Consider the following 22,441-nt stretch of genomic DNA (forward strand, 5'->3'; position numbering starts at 1 on the left):
TTGTGTAAAAAAAAAAAAAAAACACCAGGGAATTTTTGCCCTAGATTCCGAACAATAGTCCCATTCGAACCTGTTAATGATTGAACCTGCTTTAATAGCGTGGATATTTACACTGCTCTAAATGTGTTTTTGCTAATGGGGCATCTCCTACTTTCCCACGCTGTTAGACCAGTTATCATCAGCCCAGACGCTCCCATCTCTCTGTTCTTTGTTATAAAACAGGAAGTAAAATGAGGGCGCGAGACTGTCCAGATCTGACGCGTAAACACTGACCCAAAGTGTGAGTTTGTCCCATTAGTGAGGACAGACCTGCGGAGGAGCGAGAACCACTGAGAGCTTATGTAAGAGGGTTGAGGGGAGGCTGCAAAATTCTCTTTCTCTTTCTATTTATCTATCTGTGTATCTGTCTGTCTATCTATGTATCTATCTGTTTATTTATTTATCTATCTATCTTTCTGTCTCACCTCCCTCACTCTCTCTCTTCCCGTTTCTTTATTTCTGTCTTTGTCTCTGTCTTTTCCCTTCTATCCCTCTCGTCCTCCTGCTCTTTCTCTCCTCTCCCCTCACTATATCACTACTCCCACGCTCCGTCACTCTTTTTTCCTCTCTTTTTTTCCCCTCAGTCCCTTTTTCTTATTCTTACTCTCTCTCTCTCAATCCCTCACACATCATCTCCCTTCCTCTTGCTCTCTCTTTCCCTCAAACCCCCTCTCTCATTCTCTTTAATCTCTTTTTCTCTCATCGCATTTCTGATTTTTTTTCTCGGTCTCTCCCTCTCTCTTCTCCCCTCATCATCTTTCTCACCCCTATCCCTTTTTTTTTCTCTCATTCCCTGTCTCTTTTTCCATTTTCTCTTTCTTCCTTTCTTGTCTCCCTCACTCCCTGCCTTCCTCCCTCTCCCTCTCTTTTCTCTCTTGTTAAAAACGAATTCCTGAAAGTGACAGTGTGCTACATAACCTTATTATTTCCCCTTTTCTCCACACACAGGCGTAGTGCAGGGACTTGGTAATGAATCAAACTCACAGTTTTTAAATGGCTGCAAATAATGCTCCATTTAATTTACATAAGATCTATAATGTCCGTCGCAGATCCTATAGAGCTAAATATCCCCTGAGGTTCGTATTGTATTCTATTGTATTGTATGTATAAAAACGAATGGGGATTATTGTGATGTTCAGAGGATATTTTATCATCCCATCAAAAATGTACTAACTCCTGTTGTAAAAAGTGTTCTGCAAATTAGTTTTTCAATCAGCTCTTTTTGGTTAGTTTTTATTACAGACAATAAACTGGACATTGGACTTTTGCATATCTCCAAAACTAATTTTCAGTAAACCGTAAATTCCGGACTATAAGTCATTACTTTTTTCTCACACTTTGAACCCTGCAGCTAATAAAATGATGCTGCGAATATATGGACGGATTCTTTGATTGGCACATTGTCCATTCATATATATATACGGTCTATGGTTTTATAACACAGCAGATATGTGCAGCCTGAGTGCAGAAAGCGCCGCTGTCTGTGCGGTTCACACATGGATCTTGGGTTAACATGAAGTTTCTACACTCAAATAGTTAATCGCCCTGTGATAAAATTACTTATGCTGCTAAATGAACATTAGTGAGGTCGATACGTCTTACCCGTATGTGTAAATGACGAGAAGAAACGTCTCATACTTCAGTAGCCGAACATCCACTCATACCTGATTAACAGAACTAGCCCCGCCCCCGTGAGAGCCTGAAATCTGCTGAAATCCTACAAGACACTGACATGATACAGACAGGACAGAGGCTCTTTCTGTGGGAGACGTTTCGTAGAGCACGGGGACAGACAGGGGTGATGTGCTGAGGAAGTTTTGAACAGTTTTGTTTTAGTTTTTTTCCCTATTAAAAACAGACAAGATGTACATGCACCATATTCACACCAACAATGAAAAATAACATAATAAGAATCTTGACCTAAAGATGCACTATGGAACTTTTGTGGTGGAGAGTGTGACATCTGTCTCCGGCTGATTTGAGTGTTCCAACAGTTTAACATTGTCCTTATTTCATTTCAGACTTTTTATTACTCAAAAATACCTTGAAAAACGTTGACTCGCCTAGCCATAGATCTTACCTGTAAAGTGGCCTTATGACGTAACCTGCTGGTCTCCATGGAGATAGATGTGTTTAATGCCAATAACATCTCAACTGAGACAAGCAGGTGACAGACCCTCCACCAGAAAACTAAAACAGTGCACCTTTATAAGTATATTTCAATTAGAGACGCACTGTTCCAGCTTTTTCTATTCCGATACTGATGCCGATACTTTAACTACCCGATATCAACCGATACTAGTCAGGATATAGTGATGCGTAGACTCAGTACTAAAATGATCTAAGTACTAGTTAGTCGAAGCTTGATTCAAGAAATAAATACTGCATATGAAATAATATAAAAGTTTATTTACTGCCAATAATAGTACTTTAATTACTACTGCTTCTGGTACTACTTCTTCTACTTTTATTACTACTAGTTTTACATCTAACACTTTTACTTCTACTACTAATGCTACTACTGCTGCTTCTACTACTTCTACTTCAAAATAAACACATTTTCATTAAAAAAATAAAATAAAAGTATATTTGTTATTTGTATATAGGGAGCTGAAGTCACTACAGAACAGCTTTGAAAAAAATACAAGTTCAATAATTGTTTTGTGTTTTGGGCCAACATTGATGAGTAAATCGTCTTATTACACCAATTTATATCAAAATCAGATATCGACCGAAGCGATATCTTGGAACCGATAACACATCAATCAAAAATTTCAATATTGGCGCCAATTTCCCGTACCAGTATTGTTGCATCCCTAATTACGATCTCAAGATTTGACAGAGAAATTGCATCTTTTTCCAAAACCGTTCAGTCCTAAAACAGCAACTCGAAAATGAAAGAAAAGGAAATGAGACAGTGGGAATGTTTATCTGAGCGGAGAGAATGTGGGGGGACACAGAGCATGAGTCACACGCAGAGGGAGCACTTTTTGGCACTAGCATCACAAGCTCAGCAGGGGGCGCACTCACAAAAGAGGCATCGGGGCATTTGTTTGTCTGTGTGTTGACATGAAGAGGATTTATAACACTTAAAGATAATTACACAGACACTAGCTGGCTTCCTGTGTCTTAATAGGTGCACTGCAAAACAACAAAACAAAATTAAATGTATTTTGTAAAGTGACACAGCATGACTTCTGTGATTTAGCAGAGACATTTACTGAACAAACTTTTCCATTATACTAAGAATGTACTGTTTTGTTTTTTTTATAGCTCTTTTTAAGACTCCCAAAGTGCTTTACATTGTTTTATTTACTCACTCCATACTTGCTGTTGGTGGTAAGATACTATTATAGCCACAGCTGCCCTGGGACAGACTGGATGAAGCAAGGCTGCCAATCTGTGTCATCTGTCCTCTGACTACCACAAATAAAACTATTAAACTATTAAAATAAAAACATGCACTTATCGGATTCATATTAGGCAATGTTTGTTAACGTATCTTGCCAAAGGACATAATGACAGAACTTTTGAGCAGAAATCGATCTTCTTCTATATTTTACAGTTTAAAGGTCCCATATTACACAAAGTTGACTCCTGTGAGCTTTAAGACCCCGTTTACACTGAAACGAAACGTGTATCACCGTATCACCCTGTCACCGTATTAGAAATGACAAGTGATTTCTGTGTCCGCAGTCCTTCCTTATCCACATAGCTTTGAGCATATGTTTTTACGTTTTACAGAAACAAAACTTAAAACTGCATGGCTAATTTGCATAAACTGAGCGCTCAAAAAACAGCTCGCTATTGTGCGCTGATGTGGTCAGCTTCTGTCGGACTGAAGGACACGACTCAGTGGAATATATGTGTTTTTTCTGTGACAGAGGGGTGTTCAGCTGATTATGAGTCTATTCTGTGCTTCTATCACTTTGGAGACGGTTCATGTTAAACTTTTCAGAGATTATACATCTGCAGGTCATACGCATAGACTGTATATATGAATATATTCTAGCCTCTTAGCGTTTTGGCGGTGAATTACTTCACGGCCCATAGACCTACATCAGAGTGTCAACGTTTTCAGGCGTCCACCCAGTGCCGAATCAGATTCGTACTCTGATGAATTCATGGGAGCTGGCGCCGCCAGATTGTTCCGTCTCTGGAGCCGTTTTCAATTAGATTAGGGTGGACGAAGACTGCATCTGCAACGAAAACAACTCGAATACGTACTAGTGTGGACAGGGCCTTAGTCATGTTAGAATCTTGTTACCTCCTCAAAAACAGACCTGGAGTTGTGTTTTGTTTCATTCACACGTTTGAGTAATTAGTTAGTATTGGTTTGTCCACATCTCCTAAGATCAAAATTCTCTGTTCTGCCTTGTGATGTCATGGCATGGTAGTTTTCAAGTTAACAGCTCATTTTACCTTTTGTTCATTAGATATTAGCAATTCCAGGGCTGAAATCATTGAAATGATTCTAGTGAAGATACATAGATTTTAAATACAAAGTGGAGTACTTCTGTATGAAATTACTAGGTGGAACAGAGTGTTTTATGTTTGAGAGAATAATTCAGTCTAAATAAGCAGGATTTGTGTGTTTAACATGTGTGAATTAAACAAAACAGAACTTCACGTATGTTTTTGATAAGGAAACAACATAACATAGTTCAGAATATAGCGGAATATGGGCCCTTTAACAGTACACTTAGAAAAAGTTTGGTTTACTCTTTTCACTGTGAGTAAGACCATAGGTGCCAAAGCTTTATGTTGACAGTATTTAGTTGATAAGAACACTTGAGATTCTTGAGTCAACCCTACAGATATGATTTTTGCTTTTCTAATTTTGTTGTCTACCTTTTGAAAATACCACATTTTGACAGTAAGTGTATCTAAATGTATCTCAACTTCAAATTCAAATCATTTTCGATCATCATTTTTAGATGTCATCTTTTTTGCAGTGTGCAGTGTGACTGGCCAGGTGCGACCGCTGAATCATTCAATTGTTTTGAGATTGATCTGAGTCCAAGCTTCTCCCTGACGTCCCCCTAAACCCACTCGCTGTGTGTATGTTAGACTGAGGTTTGAGCAGGGGCCAGGCCTATACTCAGATTATAGAGCTATTATTATGTGCATCATTACACAGACAGATTATGAGTCATTTAGAAGATATACTGTAGATCCTTTTATCGGGATAGAGTGATGCATAGGCTCAACACTGAAATAATCTAAGTAATAGTTTTTCAAAGGCCGATTCAAAAAATAACTACTAGGGATGGGCATGATTAATCGATTAATCAATAATTGATCAAGAATTTCATCGATTACGTTAATTTTAATCGACAAACCTAATGTAGGTTGCTGTGTGTAGCGTGACCAAACAGGTCACGTACATGTGTCTCTCTGCACTCAGAAGGAGCGAGCAGACACAAAGAGTCGGTCAGTCTGCAACGTACCGAAGCACAAATGTGTATTTAACGATGACTTGTACAAGAAATTCCATGCTTTCCGTTGCGTTCGGGACAAGTGTGAGGCCATGTGCACAGTGTATAAAGCAGGAACATATGTTTCGGTCTCCAGTGGGAAAAAGCTTTGCCAGGTGAGAGTCGCGCAATGTCGATGACGAGTCCCCACCTCCCACCCCCCGTACGGTGTCCTGGTTTTGACAAACGCAAATATGGTCACACTAACCTGTATTCCACTGAATCATGTCTTTTAATCCGACAGAAATTGACCGCATCAGCGCACAAGAGCTGTAGTTTTATGTTAGCGATGCGGTTTTAAGTTTCGTTTCTGTGAGAGTTGCACAAAACTGAATTAAACACATTATAATCTCAAACGGATTGATGTGGCTCTAGAGTCGTTATGTTTATATGTCGTAAAGTTGAATTTATTTATGCAGATTAGTAGTGCAGATAGTAATAATAATGATGATCATTTTAATATAAAAACTTCCGACGATCGATTAAGAAAATTTCATCGAATGCCCATCCCTAATAACTACTGTATACAAAGTCATATAGTGTATTTACTGCTGGTAATAGTACTCCAATTTACCCCTATTATTACTACTGCAAGTACTTCTACTGATGCTGTTGCTGCACATTTTGAATTTAAAGTAAAAGTGAACTTGTTATTTGTATATTGGGAATAATATTCACTGCAGATGCAAGAAATTACAAGCAGGCCTGGTTCTATTAATATTCACACTCTGACAACTGCGTGTGGTTATTACCTGTATTGTTACTAGTACAATGCAATGTCATGTGCTACTATTATTAAGTACTAAGTATTATAATTTTATAAATTGACTTACTCGTGTAAATATTTCATTTTCTAATGTTCTTATTCAAGGTAGAATTCAAATGGTACTCAACTATTACAATGACAATGCAACTATTACTTAAATAGACATTATGCAAATTTGACTTTTCAGAGCTTTTAACCACCTTATAGCAGTCTCTCTTTCTCATTTACCCTTTCAAAGTTGTATGTGGAGTGATTTGTGCATGTTTGAATCATCTTTAATAATTTATTCTCAAGATGCCATATTGTAGATCAACCTGTTTTTATTGCACCCACTGCTCTGTACTTTGTTCTCCAATTTTACTTTCTTAATTGGTGATATGCACAGGATTTGGCATAGTCATTTTGGTAAACTTTTTTTTTTTAATCATCCGAGGCTCACTAGTAGGGGTGTAATGATATCCAAGTCTCACAAAATCATCACAGTATGAAGCTCAAGGTACGATATTTATTGCAATATCGTGGGAAAGCTCACGATATGGTGGGGAGGCTCACGATTAGGGATGTAACAATATCCAAATCTCTCGGTACGATATTTTCACAATATGCATCTCACAGTACGATATTTATTGTGATATTTTTTGGAGGCTAACAAAACTGTGAATATGTTACTTTTTCCTCTTAAATGCTTCGACAAGACTTAATCCAAAGAAGTTAGACTTAAAAGTGCTTAGAACTGTTATTTTTTTTCTTGTAGCCTACACTGAAATGGAGCAAAGGATCATGGTCTATGTAGTTCCCTCTGTCTTTTTTCAGCTATTGCTGCACCATAACTCTTAATTTAAGCAAAGAGACTTGTAATTTGATATATTTTGATGGTCTATGATATTACTGTGAGAACTTTGACCAGACAATATCACGATCTTTTGGATATTGTTACATCTACTCACTAGCAGGATATCCATAGACTCTTTGTTGTCTGTTGATGATATTTACGTGACGTCAGCTCCCGTTGGGTACCGTGTTTTCTAATATGGAAGTCATCAGACATGTTTCTTTTATTACTTCACTTTAAATGAATATTGAGGTTTAAATGTGCAAACTCTAACACAATACTTCACTGGTGTCGCAGAATATACACAGAATATACACAGAATATACACTACACAGCCAGGGTCAAGCACAAAACGTCTTCTTTAAGTGACATATGCCATAAAAAGTACCTTTACAAGTGTCCCAGCCCTCATATTCAAATCACAAGTTTGCATCCTCAGCACAGATCGTATCAGGACAGTACATGCGCCATTGACTGATAAACATGTAAACACGAATGCTGAAATGAAATACACTTGTCCATTTGTAACAGTTCATTAAAAAATGTGTATAATGTTATTTTTGTTGTTTTTTATGCAGCCACATAAACCAGAAGACTCAGTTTGAAAACCCAGTGATGGAGGCCAAGAGGAAGACGAGTGGAGATACACCTACAGGGATGGTGCCATTGGCCGCTGCACAGCCAGGTAATGACCAACCAGACCTGCATATTATTTCAACTCCGGTTTGTATGATCAGTGTTTTCCATTGAATTTGCTGAGACTATAATTTTGATTTGAATCATTTCATCTCATATAATTTTTGGAGTATAAAACCGCTTTCTACCTCTATTTGATTTGACGAGTAGAGACTTTTATATGTTTATGAGGGATCACAACAGTAAAACTTTATTTTGATACTAGGAAAAAGGTTTGATAGTTGCTACCAATTTTGATACTGCAATTTTATTTATTTTTTTATGCAATAGCGTGTAGTTTCTTTCATAATATCTTGTAATGCTGCTGATTGTAATCCAAACCACGCTAAGACTATTTTGGAAAGGTTTTGCATAATTTTGTTTTTGTTTTACTAGTGTTGTTTTTTTTTTAAACAACAGTAAGCATCAGTCGTTTTGATGGAGGGAGGCTTATTGTCACTAGCAGTCTCATCTTTCATATTACGTTACATTCTGAGCTGTTATAATGTTGTTTCCATCACAAACATACCTGGAGTTTTTATTGTTTTATTCACACATGTTTAAAACTCCAACTCTGCATATTTAAATTGAGTTCTTCTCTCAAACAGAAAAGACTCTGCACCAACTTGTGATCCCATGTGGTAATACAGAAAGTGCTCCACTTGTTTTTTGAACTCCATACGCCTATGATTTCAGCTCTGGAATTGCCGATCTCGACTGAACTAAAAGCAAAAGGTCGCTGTTAACTTGAAAACTATCACTACATGGCATCACAGGGTGGAACAGAGCATTTTGAGCTTTGGAAATGTAGACAGGCTCATAAAAAAGGATTCAAAATTGTGTGAATGAAACAAAACACAACTCAAGGTTTGGTTTTGACTAGGTAACAGCATTCTGACATTTTTTCTTTTTCCTCCGGCGAGCTACCTGTACAAAACAAAAATACCAGAGAGCCACTAGTCATAACAAAGTGAGTATATACGTATAAGAGCCATGGCAAGTCTTAGATGAGGTGCAGTTAGATGCCTATAAAAAAAAAAAAAATTAGGGTGTAACAATATCCAAGTCTCATGATACAATATTGTCACGGTATGAACCTCACGATACGATATGATAAGGTACGATATTTATTTTGATATTGTGGGAAAGCTCACGGTATGGTGGAGAGGCTCACGATTAGAGTTGTAACAATATCCAAATCTCTCAGTATGATATTTTCACAATATACATCTCACGGTACGATATTTATTGTGATATTTGTGGAGGTTAGCAAACAAAATTGTGAGTATGCTACTTTTTCCTCTTAAAATGCCTTGACAAGACTTAATCTAAAGAACTAAGACTAATCTAAGAACTTTTTTTAGCTATTGCTGCACCATAACTATTAATTTAAGCAAAGAGACTTGTATTTGAATATACTGTGATGGTCCACGATATTATTGGGAGAACTCTGACGATACGATATCAGGATATTTCAGTTATTGTTACATCTCTAAACAAAACCATTACAAAGTTAGGAATGAAAATGATACATGTACAATGGTAAAAGGCATTTAATTGATCAGATTTTACTTATTCAGCACAATATGTATAATTCAGAATTCCCTTATTAAGGCAAAGATGTTCAGAAATCCCTTGGCAAGCCACTTGGAAGGGGTGGAGAGCTACTGGTAGACCCCTGGCTTCAAGCTTACGAGAGGCAATTTGCGTAATATACTACCTTTACATTAAATTCAATCTGAACTTTGACTTTTCTATAGTTTTTAGATTGTTATAACCATTAATATCCAATTATTATATATTTTGAATAATGAAAATTCCTCAAAATGTCAGCTAAAACAGAAATCTGAAAACCATGAATTAATACTTTTGGTGAATTTCCATGCGGTGCTGCTGCCATGTTTATAATGACATTAGTTTAAATCATTAAATAGATTAAATAGCAACATAACATTTTTTCACACAGCAGTTCATAAATAAATCACACTTAAATGACCAGCTCCATAGCTCCATCTGCTTTTGGGCTTTGAGATATTAGCTGTGGTGCCCCATAGTAATGCACTTCTATCATTTCCTTGATGGGGGCTGTCAGGGTAGAAGATGGTCAGATAGTTGACAGGTCTCTGATAAACTGCCCATAGCCTCTGAAGCAACGATTTCCAATTTGAATAATGGATCCAGGCCCACACGGCACGACTGGGGGGTGGGATGGGGGGAATTCATTTTGACAAGTACATATAAAAAGGGAGGGCGCCGGGGTCCGTATTAAAAAGCTTTGCTCCGGATCAGAACAGTTCAAAGACGTGTTAGAGGAGAGGTATTGAAGGAGAAAGATGAGGCTCAGACCCAAGGGACCTCAAATCCAATTGTTTTGTTATTTGGTTATGTTTTTGATCAAGTATTTTGTCCTCTGTGTTTCACATCACACACATGCTTCAAAATCTTAAAAGAAAGATGTTATGAGCAGGAATTATGCATGTTGGAGATATTAGAGAAATTTGCATACTTATCTGGTTTAAAGTCCTACATTACACAGAATTTTCTCTTGTGAACCTTTAGCCATATTAGAAAGTTGTGTTTTGTTTCATTTGTTTCACATTTTTGAGTAATCGTTTGTTCTTAGGCTGCCTACATCTCCAAAGCTCAAAATGCTTTGTTCCACCTTATGATGTCATAATTGGTAGTTTTCAGCATCTTAACCTTTTACCTTTTCTTCAGTAGAGATTGCCAATTCCAAGGCTGGAATGATTCAAATTATTTTAGTGAAGGTGTATGGAGTTTAAAAACGCAGAGCACTTTCCGTATTACTACATGACATCACAAGGTGGAGCAGAGTGTTTATTGTTTAAGATAAGAACTCATCTTAAATATGCAGGAATTGTGTGTTAAACGTGTGGATGATAAATAGTCTAACTTTACTGCTCATCTGCTTGTTTCTATGGAGATGCTGTAGGGGTTAAATGTATCTATCTTGGATTTAGTTAAGTAGAATCATGTTTTTAGTGCAAAGAAAATACATTCTTACTGTGAACTGGCTCAGCTTTCCACAGATCTGATGTGTAACTTGACCTGATGGCGCCTGCGTCTGAGTTTAAAATCATGCTGTGGAGCATTCCAGGCAAAGCAATAATAATAAATTATAACTCATACATAGACTTTGATGGATACTTCACAGGCCTTCACAAACATTTTTTTGCACCATTTTGATTATAACACAATGATATAATTACATATCATTTGTCTTTGGGCTATGCCTCTTGACAAGTTCATTTCAGCCATGTTTACATTTTAAAATGAAAGTTTGGTTGGTAAAAACAGTAGCCTATTAACACTGGTTGGTGCACAAACTCTTACTTGGATGCCCTTACTGTTGTTGTGCTTTTGGGCTAGACACTTAATAATTACACAAGCATCAGTAAGTGTGACTATGTAGTACAGGGATGCTCATTGTGATTCTCATGAGTCACATGTGGCTCGCCAAGCTTTAATTGGTGCCTCGCAAGCTTATACCAAAAAATAGTAGCACAGCCAATATGTTTTCAAATGTGCTAGATAAACATAGTGAATATTACAACACAAACATCTGCATTACACCAAGTATAAATCAAGGCTTAATTAATGGCGTTTCCTAAAGGGGTCACCAGGACACCAGCAACCAGTGACGCGCGGGTCCATGTATAAACGACCTGTACCCGACCAACGTTTTCAACTAACCCACCCCAAACAGCAAAAAAAAAATTAAAAAATGTAATATATTGTACCTGACCCGCTGCCTGACCCACATTTTAAAAAGTAGTCCATGCTCGTAATTAAAATCATCTAAATAAAGGGACCAGCATAAATAAAGCTGAGTGAAATGAGTGTTAAATAGAGATGTGCTAAAAGTTTTGCTTCTTTAAAACGTAATCAAAAGTGTCAAGGCTGCATTAAACACATTATAATGTCAAACGGGCTGATGTGGCTCTATAGTGGTAATGGTTTATATGTTGTAAAGTTGAGTTTATTTATGCAGATTAGCAAGAGTAATAATGCATGCCAGTTTCCGCTCATCCCAGTATTAAGGTAAATATGGTTTTAATTAAAAATATATTGGCTGTGTTTCTTTTTTGTGGGATGTAGGAATGCACATTTGCAAAGGTGACTTGCTATGCTGGCGTATGTTGGGTATAAGTGGCTCTCCTCTTGATTTCGCTCTTCCAATGTGGCTCTTGTGAAAAAAAATAGTATCACTGTTATCTTAGAATGGAGCATGAAGTTTATAATGCAAAGTGGAGTGTTTTGAGCAGTTAAGGCGCAGTATTTGCAGTACATTGTGAACATAATCAGGTTGTTTGTTGTGTTTTGTTTGTGCGGTCAGTAGTGGACGATAACACCAATGGGAAAAGCCTTTATAGCTGCACGTCCTTAACACATGTGAATGAAGAGCCATTATAACTCTACGCATTCAAACATGGCCACATTACTGCAGAGTCTCGCCTGCGTATTTCACACACTTGATTGGATTCCACTTCTCTCTGCGGTGCTAGGCTCATATTGGCTCTGTCCCCTCTCCACCTCTCCTCCATCTCTACTCCATCTCTCCATCTCCTCTCTCCCCCCCGAGCTCATAACCAGGGCTTGTTAATGAAAACTAATGACTGCCAGTGTTGTGTTTTGACAAGCCCCGACCTCTCACACAACAGCACAGAGCGCACCAAAGAGAAGCGGACATACATTCACGCCCCCATAGTGTTGTAAAATGTATTCATTAGGGATGCAACGATGCGGTTTTCCCACGATTCAGTATGGATCTCAATACACGGGTCACGATATCGATTCGAGCTTGATACGTTTTAAGACACAAAAACAAAATCTCATCTCATTTTTTTCTGCTAATGAGGTATAATATAATGAAATAATACATGCACTATATAAAGTTCTGCAGAGTTATAGTTTGAAGGGTTTTAGTCCATTTGGTTCAATGATTCACAGTGTTTTTATTCAGTGAAAATAAGAACAGCGCTTTCTCGGGCTATTTTATATTTTATGAGATAGCCAGTCTACTCTTCAGGGGGAGTTACACTATCAGACTTTTACTTTTTGGATGATGATTTGATAGTTTTCTCCTGAGTCCTCTCACTGGGTTCGCATGTCTCACGCCTGAGTCGGTGCTGTTCTGCCTCCTCCAGCAGCGAGACAGTACGTAGCTCCTCCCATACTCCCCTGCTACGGTCTGTGACACACTGCGCTCTCCCATCCTCTTTATGAACACTAAAACTGTTATATTACATAGATCATCATCATCATCATCTTTATTCCGGTCTCATGGTCCATTTTAAAACCAGACAAGGACACTGACAAAACAGAAATGTGTCAACAGGCCGTTTTCTGACTAAAACTTATGAGATAGTCTGAGAAAAAGACTGCGTAAATCGTGAGTCACTGGTGCGTATACGAGCACATTTGATTAAAGTCGAAGCCAAAAGCAATTCTAAAGTATTTAAAAGTTAATATATTTGTCAGTCCTGGGTCTATCAACGTAAAATACAAAGTGAATGAAAGATAAAACCCACATCTGTTAGAATATTTCAGCTGTAAGTCCCTATGGAGCTGTTTTCCTGCTGCATCTGAGGAGGACGCTGCGATAACTGTTTTCCTGTGCACTAAAATAAATGTCAACACAGAGCGCATGGAGGGACACGTGCATATTGACCAAACATGTGTATCGAATCATGAGACCAGTATCGAATGATTTGATATTATATCGAATATCGTTGCATCTCTAATATTCATGTACTTCAATTTGATTAGATTCATGGTTAGTTCTCTCATCTCTTAGCAAAAGGATCACAAGTTCAAATCACTGGTTGTGGATTTACTCCAAGTGCCTCATTCTAGGTCCCATATCACTAGTTTCTGTGTAGACTCTGCACACCTGACTGGGCGGCAGGTATGTTGGAGGAGAGGCACCTAGCTGTTTTGAAAGAAAAACTCCCGCACACTCTTGATTTTTCTTTTATTGGTACAACGTTTCAGTCCCTCAGACCTTCCCCAGGTGTAAGGACAGCCCCTTCTGCTTCCCTTATGCAAGTTAAGGCACTGCCCCAATCACCAATCACCAGCAGTGAAAAATAATACATTCACAATTAGACCCCAATAAATCTATATACCCAAATTACACAGGTCCCAGTGTAAGTGCTAAATGTTATAAAGCTGTTACCTCCTCAAATACATACGCGGAGTTGTGTTTTGTTTCATTCACTCTCATTTGAGTATTCCTGTCTTATTAGTCTCCAAAGCTACATCTCCAAAGCTTAAAATGCTCTGTTCCCCTTTCCACCTGTTCCACTGAAATGATCTAAATGATTCTAGTGGACGTGCATGGAGTTTAAAAACACAGTGGAGCACTTCCTGTAGTACCACATGATGGAAAAGAGTGTTTTGCGTTTGCGAGAAGAACTCAGCTTAATTAAATATGCAGGATTTGTGTGCTAAACGTGTGAATGAAACAAAACTCAACTCCAGGTCTGTTCGTGAAGGCAAGGCAAGTGTATTTGTATAGCACAATATGTACACAAAGTAATTCAAAGAGCTTTACAGAATAAAAAAGGCATTACAATCACAAAGCAAAGAAATCGAATCATAAATACTCATCATAAAATAGAGAAAAGTTTGGTCCTGACTCTGGGCACCAGCAGGAAGTTGGTCCCTGAAGTCCTCCATGTGCGAGATGGTTCGTACGGCACTAACATGTCAGAGATGTGACGAAGAAAATAACATAATACAGGCGTACCCTTTCACTATAATAATTTGTATAATTCCAGCTCTGGAAATTGCGCATCTCTACTGAATGAAAAGTAAAAGGTAGGAAAAGATGTAACAGAGCATTGTGCGCTTTGTGGATGCAGACAGACTAATAATAACAACTCTGGGTCTGTTTTTGAGAAGGTAACAACATTTTAGCATGGCTTAAGAGTAAATTTTGCGTAATATAGGAGCTTTAATATTTGCCAAGATAATAAAACAAAGGAGCTGTAACTTCTGTAACTGCAGGATCATAACTGTTCCATATTTTAATCTGACTATTTGAAGTAGCTTCCTAAACTCTCCATTAGTTTACTGCTGTACTAACTATGGACCTTAAGCTCTAGTGTAACATCCATCAAATTTAAAAATCAATTCTTGCTGACATGTTTCACCCTCACGGAGGCATAGTGAAGGGAAAAAAAAAAACATGCCATTTTACTCGGACGTAATTACACACTGACGGTGCTGCCTGACATTTCCTATTATCACGTCTCCCTCAGAGAAAACATGGCCTCTCCTCTGTCTGCGGCTTAATCTGAAGTATGTAAACAGGACTTTGGGTGAGCGCCCCCCTCCTCTGCTCCAACTCCTGCCCTCCTCTCCTGTTCCTGCCCTGCTCCTCCTCTCTAGCCCCTGCTCCTGCCCTCTGCTCTTGTTCCAGCCCCACTCTGTTGTTCCTGCCTTGCTTCTGCCCTGCCCCTGCCCTCCTCTCCTGCCCCTGCTTGTGCCCTCTTCTTTTGCTCCTGCCCTTCTCTTGCTCTCCTTTTTGGCCCCTGCTCCTGCCCTCCTCTCTTGCTCCTGCCTTGCTCTCTTGCTCCTGCCCTCCTATCTTGCCCTCCTCTGCTGCCCCTGCTTTTGCCCTCCTCTCTTGTTCCTGCCCCACTCTATTGTTTCAGCCCTGCTCCTGCCCTCCTCTTTTGCTCCTGCCCTCCTCTTTTGCTCCTGCCCTCCTCTCTTGCTCCTGCCTTGCCTCTGCTTTCCTCTCTTGCCCCTGCCCTTTTCCTGCCCTCTCTCTTCCTCCTGCCCTTCTCCTGCCTCCTCTCTTGCTCCTCCCTTGCTCCTGCTCTTCTCTCTTGCCCCTGCCCCACCCCTACTCTTCTCTCTTGCTCCTGCCCTCATCTCTTGCCCCTGCCCGTCTCCTACCCTTCTCTCTTGCTCTTGCCCCTGCCCTTCTCCTGCCTCCTCTGTTGCCCCGTCTCCTCTCTTGTTCCTGTTCTTCACTCTTGCTCCTGCCCTCATCCCTTAACCTTGCCCTGCTCCTACCCTTCTCTCTTGCCCCTGCCCTCCTCTCTTGTCCGACCCTGCTCCTGCTCTCCTCTTTTGCTTCTGTTCTTGTCTCTTGCTCCTGCCCTCCTTCTCCTCCTCTTGCCCTCTTCCCTTGCCCCTGCCCTGCTCCTTGGCCCTCCTCTCTCGCTTCTGCCCTCCTCTCCTCCGCTTGCCCTCTTCCCTCGCCCCTGCCTTGCTCCTGACCTCCTCTTTTGCTCCCGTCCTCCTCTCTTGCCCCGGCCTGGCCCGGCCCCCTGCCGTCCTCTCTAGCTCCCGTCCATCACTGTGGCTTTTACAGTCTCCATATAAAGACGTCGTGTTGACAAGGAGCTTGACAGGGTGTGAAGAGGGAATTTGTAGTCACAGAGCTGTAAGAAAATACACACATTGAGATTTAGAGCCTATTTATTATACATTTTAAAAAACATTAATAATGAGATTTCAATGTAAAGTATCATTTGGTCCACTTCTATACCAAATCTATGAGACAAAATCCAATAATACATCGTCTTAAATGAACAGAACGCTACAAAAGACGCTCAGTGTAATGTGACAGCGTGTATTTAAAGAGTAATGCATAAGAGAATCCCATACCGCGTGTCCATAGGCTGTTTACTCCATTGATTTACAGAAGGTTATGTTCAATTGTCACTACTCCTATAAGCTCTTTAATTCACTGTTCTAAAACTAACATGTTAATTATAGTTGGCATGATCTTTTCTCCCTCCGGTGCTGTGGCATTCGTCTGCCTGCAGCGGCCCAATTATGCAAATGACTCTCCCATGACACATCGCGAGTAGTGTTGGAGTAAAAAGGGGGAGGGCTCAGAGCTGCAGCTTAATGAGATTGATAGCCCCTCATATTTCACTGTGGGAACTGGCACAGGCCCTTTCAGAGGCGCACAGCTCGTACTACCGTTGGCTTACAGTCTAGCAGTGTTTCCCATAAAATTCTATCGGGAATATGGTGGAACCAGCGATGTTTATTTGAAGCGTTTTATCATAGTTGTTTTTGAGCTAGTTTACGTTTGATTTATACGTGCTTTTTGGACGTTAATTAGCAGAGTTTAGTGTTTCGTTCGTTGATTCTGCAAAAATACGTGATGTTTTTCAGTCCCTTGTGATTTTTTTTCCATTCTTTTTTCCTCTTAAGCAGACATATTTGTTGCTTTCAATCACACTCATCTGAACTCGCAAAGATCTACCAGTGATCAGACTCACATCTTCATCAAGTATTGAAGAAGTGTGTATTTTGGATTTCAAGCAATTTACAACTGGGAATTATGTAGTTTTTTGAGCTAGTTTACATTTGAAGTGCTTTTTGGACGCTAAGACTAAAATTTAACTAGAATTAGGCATTTACATTTAATTAACCAAAATCTTAAAGGTCCAATATTATGCAAAACAGACTCTTGTGAGCTTTAAGACCTGTTAGAATGCTGTTACCTCATCAAAAACATACCCAGAGTGGTGTTTTGTTTCATTCACACATGTTTGAGTAATTCTTTAATATTAGTCTGTCTACATCTCCAAAACTCAAAATGCTCTGTTCTTCTTTGTGATGTCATGGTAGTGATAGTTTTCAAGGTAATAGCTTCATTTTACCTTTAGTTCAGTAAAGATTAGCAATTCCAGGGCTGAAATTATCCAAATGATTCCAGTGAAGGTGTTTGGAGTTTAAAAAGTATATTATCACATGACATCACAAGGAAGAGAGAAGAACTCCTAAATGTCTAAATATGCAGGGTTTATGTTTTAATTAAACATGTGTGAATGAAACGAAACGCAACTCCAGGTATGTTTTGATGAGGAACAACATTATAACAGATCAGAAAATAGAGTAATATGGATGCTTTCATTGTCAAACTTTTGTGGTCTGCTACAAGTGATCCTTATTTGAAGCATTTTATTACACATTTTATTGTTTAAAGAGCCAATCGTTGTACAGTACAGTTTAAAACCTTGTAGCTAACTCACTGTCTAATAAACCTAGGGGAGAAAGATATATCAAAAAAATTGACAAAATCACTATTGTTGTTTTGGAGGCGTACCAGGAATGTCAAAGAGGTCCTGGGTGCTGAAATAAGGCATGAAATTGTGGTATGTGATATGACTGTTAAGCAACATCAATATTATTGCAATATCATGATCGGTTTGTCTCAATAATTGTAGTTATAGTAAACAAACAAACAAGAAAAAATACATTTGCTGGTGAAATTTTGTTAAAATGAAAACCAGAACTAAATTGAGTCAAATATTCGCCTAAGAAGGAAAATCATTAATAAAATCAGATTTATTTAACATGTTCAACAGTGTTTTTTTTTGTTATATGGAGAGCCTTGGTAGCCAGGCTGGTGCCACCTAGTGCCTCCGTTCAATTTCATTTCTCTCCAGCAACTAGGTCAGGAATCGGAATACACTAGATGGGTCGTAAAAAACCAACAATTCCTGAGATCGATGATTCAAAACTGGAACAAAGAGAATGTTTGGTGAATTTTATCAAGGGGAAAGATGTTATTGTCCTTCTTCCTACGGGATTTGGGAAAAGCTTAATATACCAGTTAACCTCGTTAGCGGTGCATTACACAATCACGCCCAAATAGCAGAGATTGGTTAAATTAAAAAAGTACCCACCTACTGTCGAGTGAACGAATTCTAATGCTGCGAGGTCAGACGGTTTCTTTGAAGTGAAACTAACTAATGAATCAGGCTAGAGCCTTGGTGTTAGTCTTATACATTTAGTTTGTTGCTATATCGATTACTGCTGCAGTTAATATCGTTATACTTGTACTTTTATGACATATTGTGCAGACCTTCTCGCAGAATATCACTCTGTATTATTTATATTCAGAGAGATATCAGTCTGGTCCCCACATGCTCTGCTGTGTCTCGAGACAGAACCAAACATGCTTGTCCAATAAGATTTGTTTATATCAGTTTAGTTTAGTGTTTCGTTCAGTGATCCTGTAGAAATACTCAATGTTTTTTGGTCTCCTGTGACTTTTTTCCGTTCTTTTTTCCTCTTAAGCAGGCATATTTGTTGCCATCAATCACACCCATCTGAACTCACAAAGATCTACCAGTGACCAGACTCAAGAAGTGTGTACTGTACTTTGGATCTCAGGCAATTTCGAACTGGGAATTATGTAGTTGTGAAACACTGTTCACAGCTCAGAGGCTTGGAGACACCATGTAGTTAGAATTCTCCTCTTTCTGTCAAGTCGAACTCTCTTCCTCTGCCTGCCTCTCGTCGTTCTTATCTCGTCCTTTTTCACGCACACACACGCCCTGTCTAGTGTAATTCTTCTCTCAGCTTCTATAAAGTTGCCCCATTTAAACCTCGTGTAGGCAGAGAGGAGGAAATTTGCAATGAAAACTTTACCAGTGAAATGTCAAGTGTGTTTCAGCATAGATTTACCAACACTGTAAAAAGGCTGTTTGTCTTTTTAGGAAAGGTTGAAGCAAGATCTGGAAGTGCTAGTTAACATACCATAAGGGGCTGGGTGTGAGATATGACAGAAATAATTTAACAGTTTTCTCAGAACTTAAAAGCAACCATGTTTTTTGTATGATTTTTTTTTTTTTCCCCCATGATTCATCTCCATTAAATACTGTCTAGAATGTAGATGTAGTGAAAGTTGCATTCATTTTCAGAGAGTTCACACTGGGACTGGCTAAATCCACCTGTCAATCACACAAAGCATAACTGATCAATAGGAAGAGTAGGTGGAGAAAAGTAGAGCTGCTTTAAATAGATCAAATCACACCGTCAGATCACATCGTATCACTGCTTAGGAAAAAAAATATTGTGATTGGAGAGTTCAGTAAGTCAGTAAAGAGCAATTGGCATGTATGGGGGGTAGGGGAGAACAGGATTTTTTGAAACAATGGTGTCTTGAATTAGCCAGGCATGAGATACCGAGTGCCTTCATTCTATTTCATTAAAATCCAGCAACTAGGTCAGGAATTGGAATACACTGGACCCAGGATCTCCAACCTGTAGCTCTGGAGCTACAAGTAACTCCACCCCCTTCCAAGTAGCTCATCAAGGGATTTCTGAATTATATGTAATTTGCTTAGTAACCAAAATCTGATTAAGTACTCTTGTGAATGTGTCAATTTTGATGCCTAACTTGTACACTAATAAATGGATAATGGTTTATGTTTATTGTGTATTACAGGCGGGTAGAAATTACACACGGGTGGGTCAGGACTAAACCAGGTCTAATCTTGGACTTAAGAGAGAAAACGCCGAGGAGTTTGTCCGCAAAGCGCGATCGGGCAATTGCCGCGTTTAACTCCGTGAGGTACGGAGCTGAGTCCTTTCTCCTGTGGTCACCTCTGAGCCCGTCCTGATAGTGAGTCCTGTTTCACTTCTGGCTTAGTCCTGGTTTAGTCCTGTTTTAGTCCTAGTTCAGTCGTGGATTAGTCCTCCTCTTCAGTCCTGGAATCAGTCCTGGGTTAGTCTTGGTTTAGTCTTGGTTCAGTCTGTGGCGTAGGCAGCGCAAAAGTTTGATATAATCTGGGGTTAACGGGCAGGTGCGGTGTTGTACTGGGGGTCTACAAAAACTGACCCGTGCAGGACTCTGCGCTGTTGGGCTCCATTACGGAATAAATGAATCTTCAGTTTGTTACATAAAGAAGGCAGGAAAATAACACAAGGACGACAGCAGAAATAAGTTTTAAGAAGGAAGTAAAAAGGGTTGCACTTGTCCTGTGTGAGAAAAGTGTATAAAGTGTGTGTTTTACAGCCTTAAAACAGATATAATATTTGTAAAATATAAAGTTGATACTTCGTGGATTTCACCTATCGCGGGTTATTTTTAGAACGTAACCCCCGCGATAAACGAGGGACACTGTACTCTCACTCACAACCTGTGCACATGGCCTCCCACTTGTCCCGACCGGGACAGAAAACGGAGAATTTCTTGTACAAGTCATTGTTAAATGCGCATTTGTGCTTCGGTATGTTGCAGACTGACCGACTGTTTGTGTCTCGCTCCTTCTGAGTCACAGACGCTACAAGAGACGCTCAGTTTAATGCCCCCAATGAACGATACTGAAAACCCGGACATTTGCATCACTTTATAAAAAAAAACCCGGACGCCCCGGACATGACGCAAAATACGAACATATCCGGGGAAAAACGGACGTTTGGTCACCCTAGTCTAAGGCTTGCCATGGCTCTTATACTTTCTCAATTTCTTGCGACCGCTAAAATGAGTAGCTCTCTGGCATTTTTGTTTCATAAAGGTAGCTCGCCAAAGGAAAAAGGTTGAAGACCCCTACACTAGACTGTTTGCAAGAACCCTGGAAGTTGTAGACTGCGCACTGGCCAATCAGTGAAGAGCTGTGAAGCCATGTCTGGGTCCCTTTTGTGGTATAGCGCAACAGTAAACAAAGCGGTTGAGATGGATGTAGACGAAGCTAGACATTCTGTGTTGGCAACAATTCCCGAGATTGAGGATTTAAAGCTGGAGCAAAGAGAATGTTTGGTAAATTTTATCAAGGAGAAAGACGTTATTGTCCTTCTTCCTACAGGATTTGGGAAAAGCTTAATATACCAGTTAGCCCTATTAATGGAGCGTTACATACGTCACGACCAAATAGCAGCTATTGGTTCAACAAAAAAGTACCTGCCTAGAGCGAACGAATCCTAATACTGTGAGGTCAGACGGGTTCCACGAAGTGAAACTGGCTGATGAATCAGGCTAGTCTTGAATTCAGGAGAATAAAAATTACGTAGACATGCATGAATGACTCTCAATGCAACTCTGAGTGGGTAACGAGAAGGGAAAACAATTACAGCCTGGTTAAAAGTTCTTAAAAGTTGATTTAGCATAATACATGGTCAAATGTCCTTGTCAAAGCAGAGCCAGGCCTGGTTAGTACTTGGGAGACTCCCGGTAAAATCAGGTGCCAAAGTGGGACACGAGAAACAAGAGGACAAGAAACTTCACCCACATTGCCTTGTATGAAAGTGTTGTGTGCGTGAGTGATGGTGCCTGGCAGAGGGGCTGATGGTGCAAATTGGCAGCTTCTCTTCTGTCTGTCTGCCCCATTGCAGCTGCGGATACAACAGTAACTTCCCATCGCCAAGTGTGGAGTGAATGAATAATGCACCAGATTGTAAAGTGATTCTGAGCGTCTGGAAAAGCACTATATAAAACTAATGCATTATTGTTATTTAAAATCACCTCTAAACACTCCAGCAGCCGTCAAAGTAAACAAAAGCCTGTAGTTTTGTTAATGCACGCACAGTAGAATGCATATTGCTTTATACAGACTTGGCGCTCGTAGCTGTATGTGAATAGTTTCAACTGTTTGACTTTGCGCTGGTGTTTTGACAGTGTAATTATGAGGCGTTGAGTGACGAGCTGTCAGACTGCGCTCAGTGGGGGGCTGTTATGATGGAAACAGATGGAAATTTATGGCCTGTTTTTTTTAAACTTTTTTTCTCAGTTTCTCCTCACCCCAAAGATCGTTTTCTCACTACATTATCTCACCGAGTCGAGTGTGATCACAACTGACAACTTGTGCCCACATGCTCAAAGACTGCCAAATAAACTCCAGCTTCTTTCAGACTACAGCTACATCGCTT

General features: G+C 39.5%; 1 protein-coding gene across 1 annotated transcript in view; it reads left to right on the plus strand.

Annotated features, from left to right (window-relative positions):
* The window catches only part of LOC110154019 (membrane-associated guanylate kinase, WW and PDZ domain-containing protein 3-like), a 367,298-nt gene that overhangs the window by 303,250 nt on the left and 41,607 nt on the right, over nt 1-22,441 (plus strand). The window contains 1 exon segment of the mRNA XM_055165821.1: nt 7,693-7,799. Coding sequence (XP_055021796.1) covers nt 7,693-7,799 — 107 coding nt within the window.

Source organism: Boleophthalmus pectinirostris, unplaced genomic scaffold (assembly GCF_026225935.1).
Source record: "Boleophthalmus pectinirostris isolate CB_2022bp ecotype Guang Dong unplaced genomic scaffold, ASM2622593v1 HiC_scaffold_8, whole genome shotgun sequence".
In the NCBI taxonomy this organism is placed as follows: Eukaryota; Metazoa; Chordata; class Actinopteri; order Gobiiformes; family Gobiidae; genus Boleophthalmus; species Boleophthalmus pectinirostris.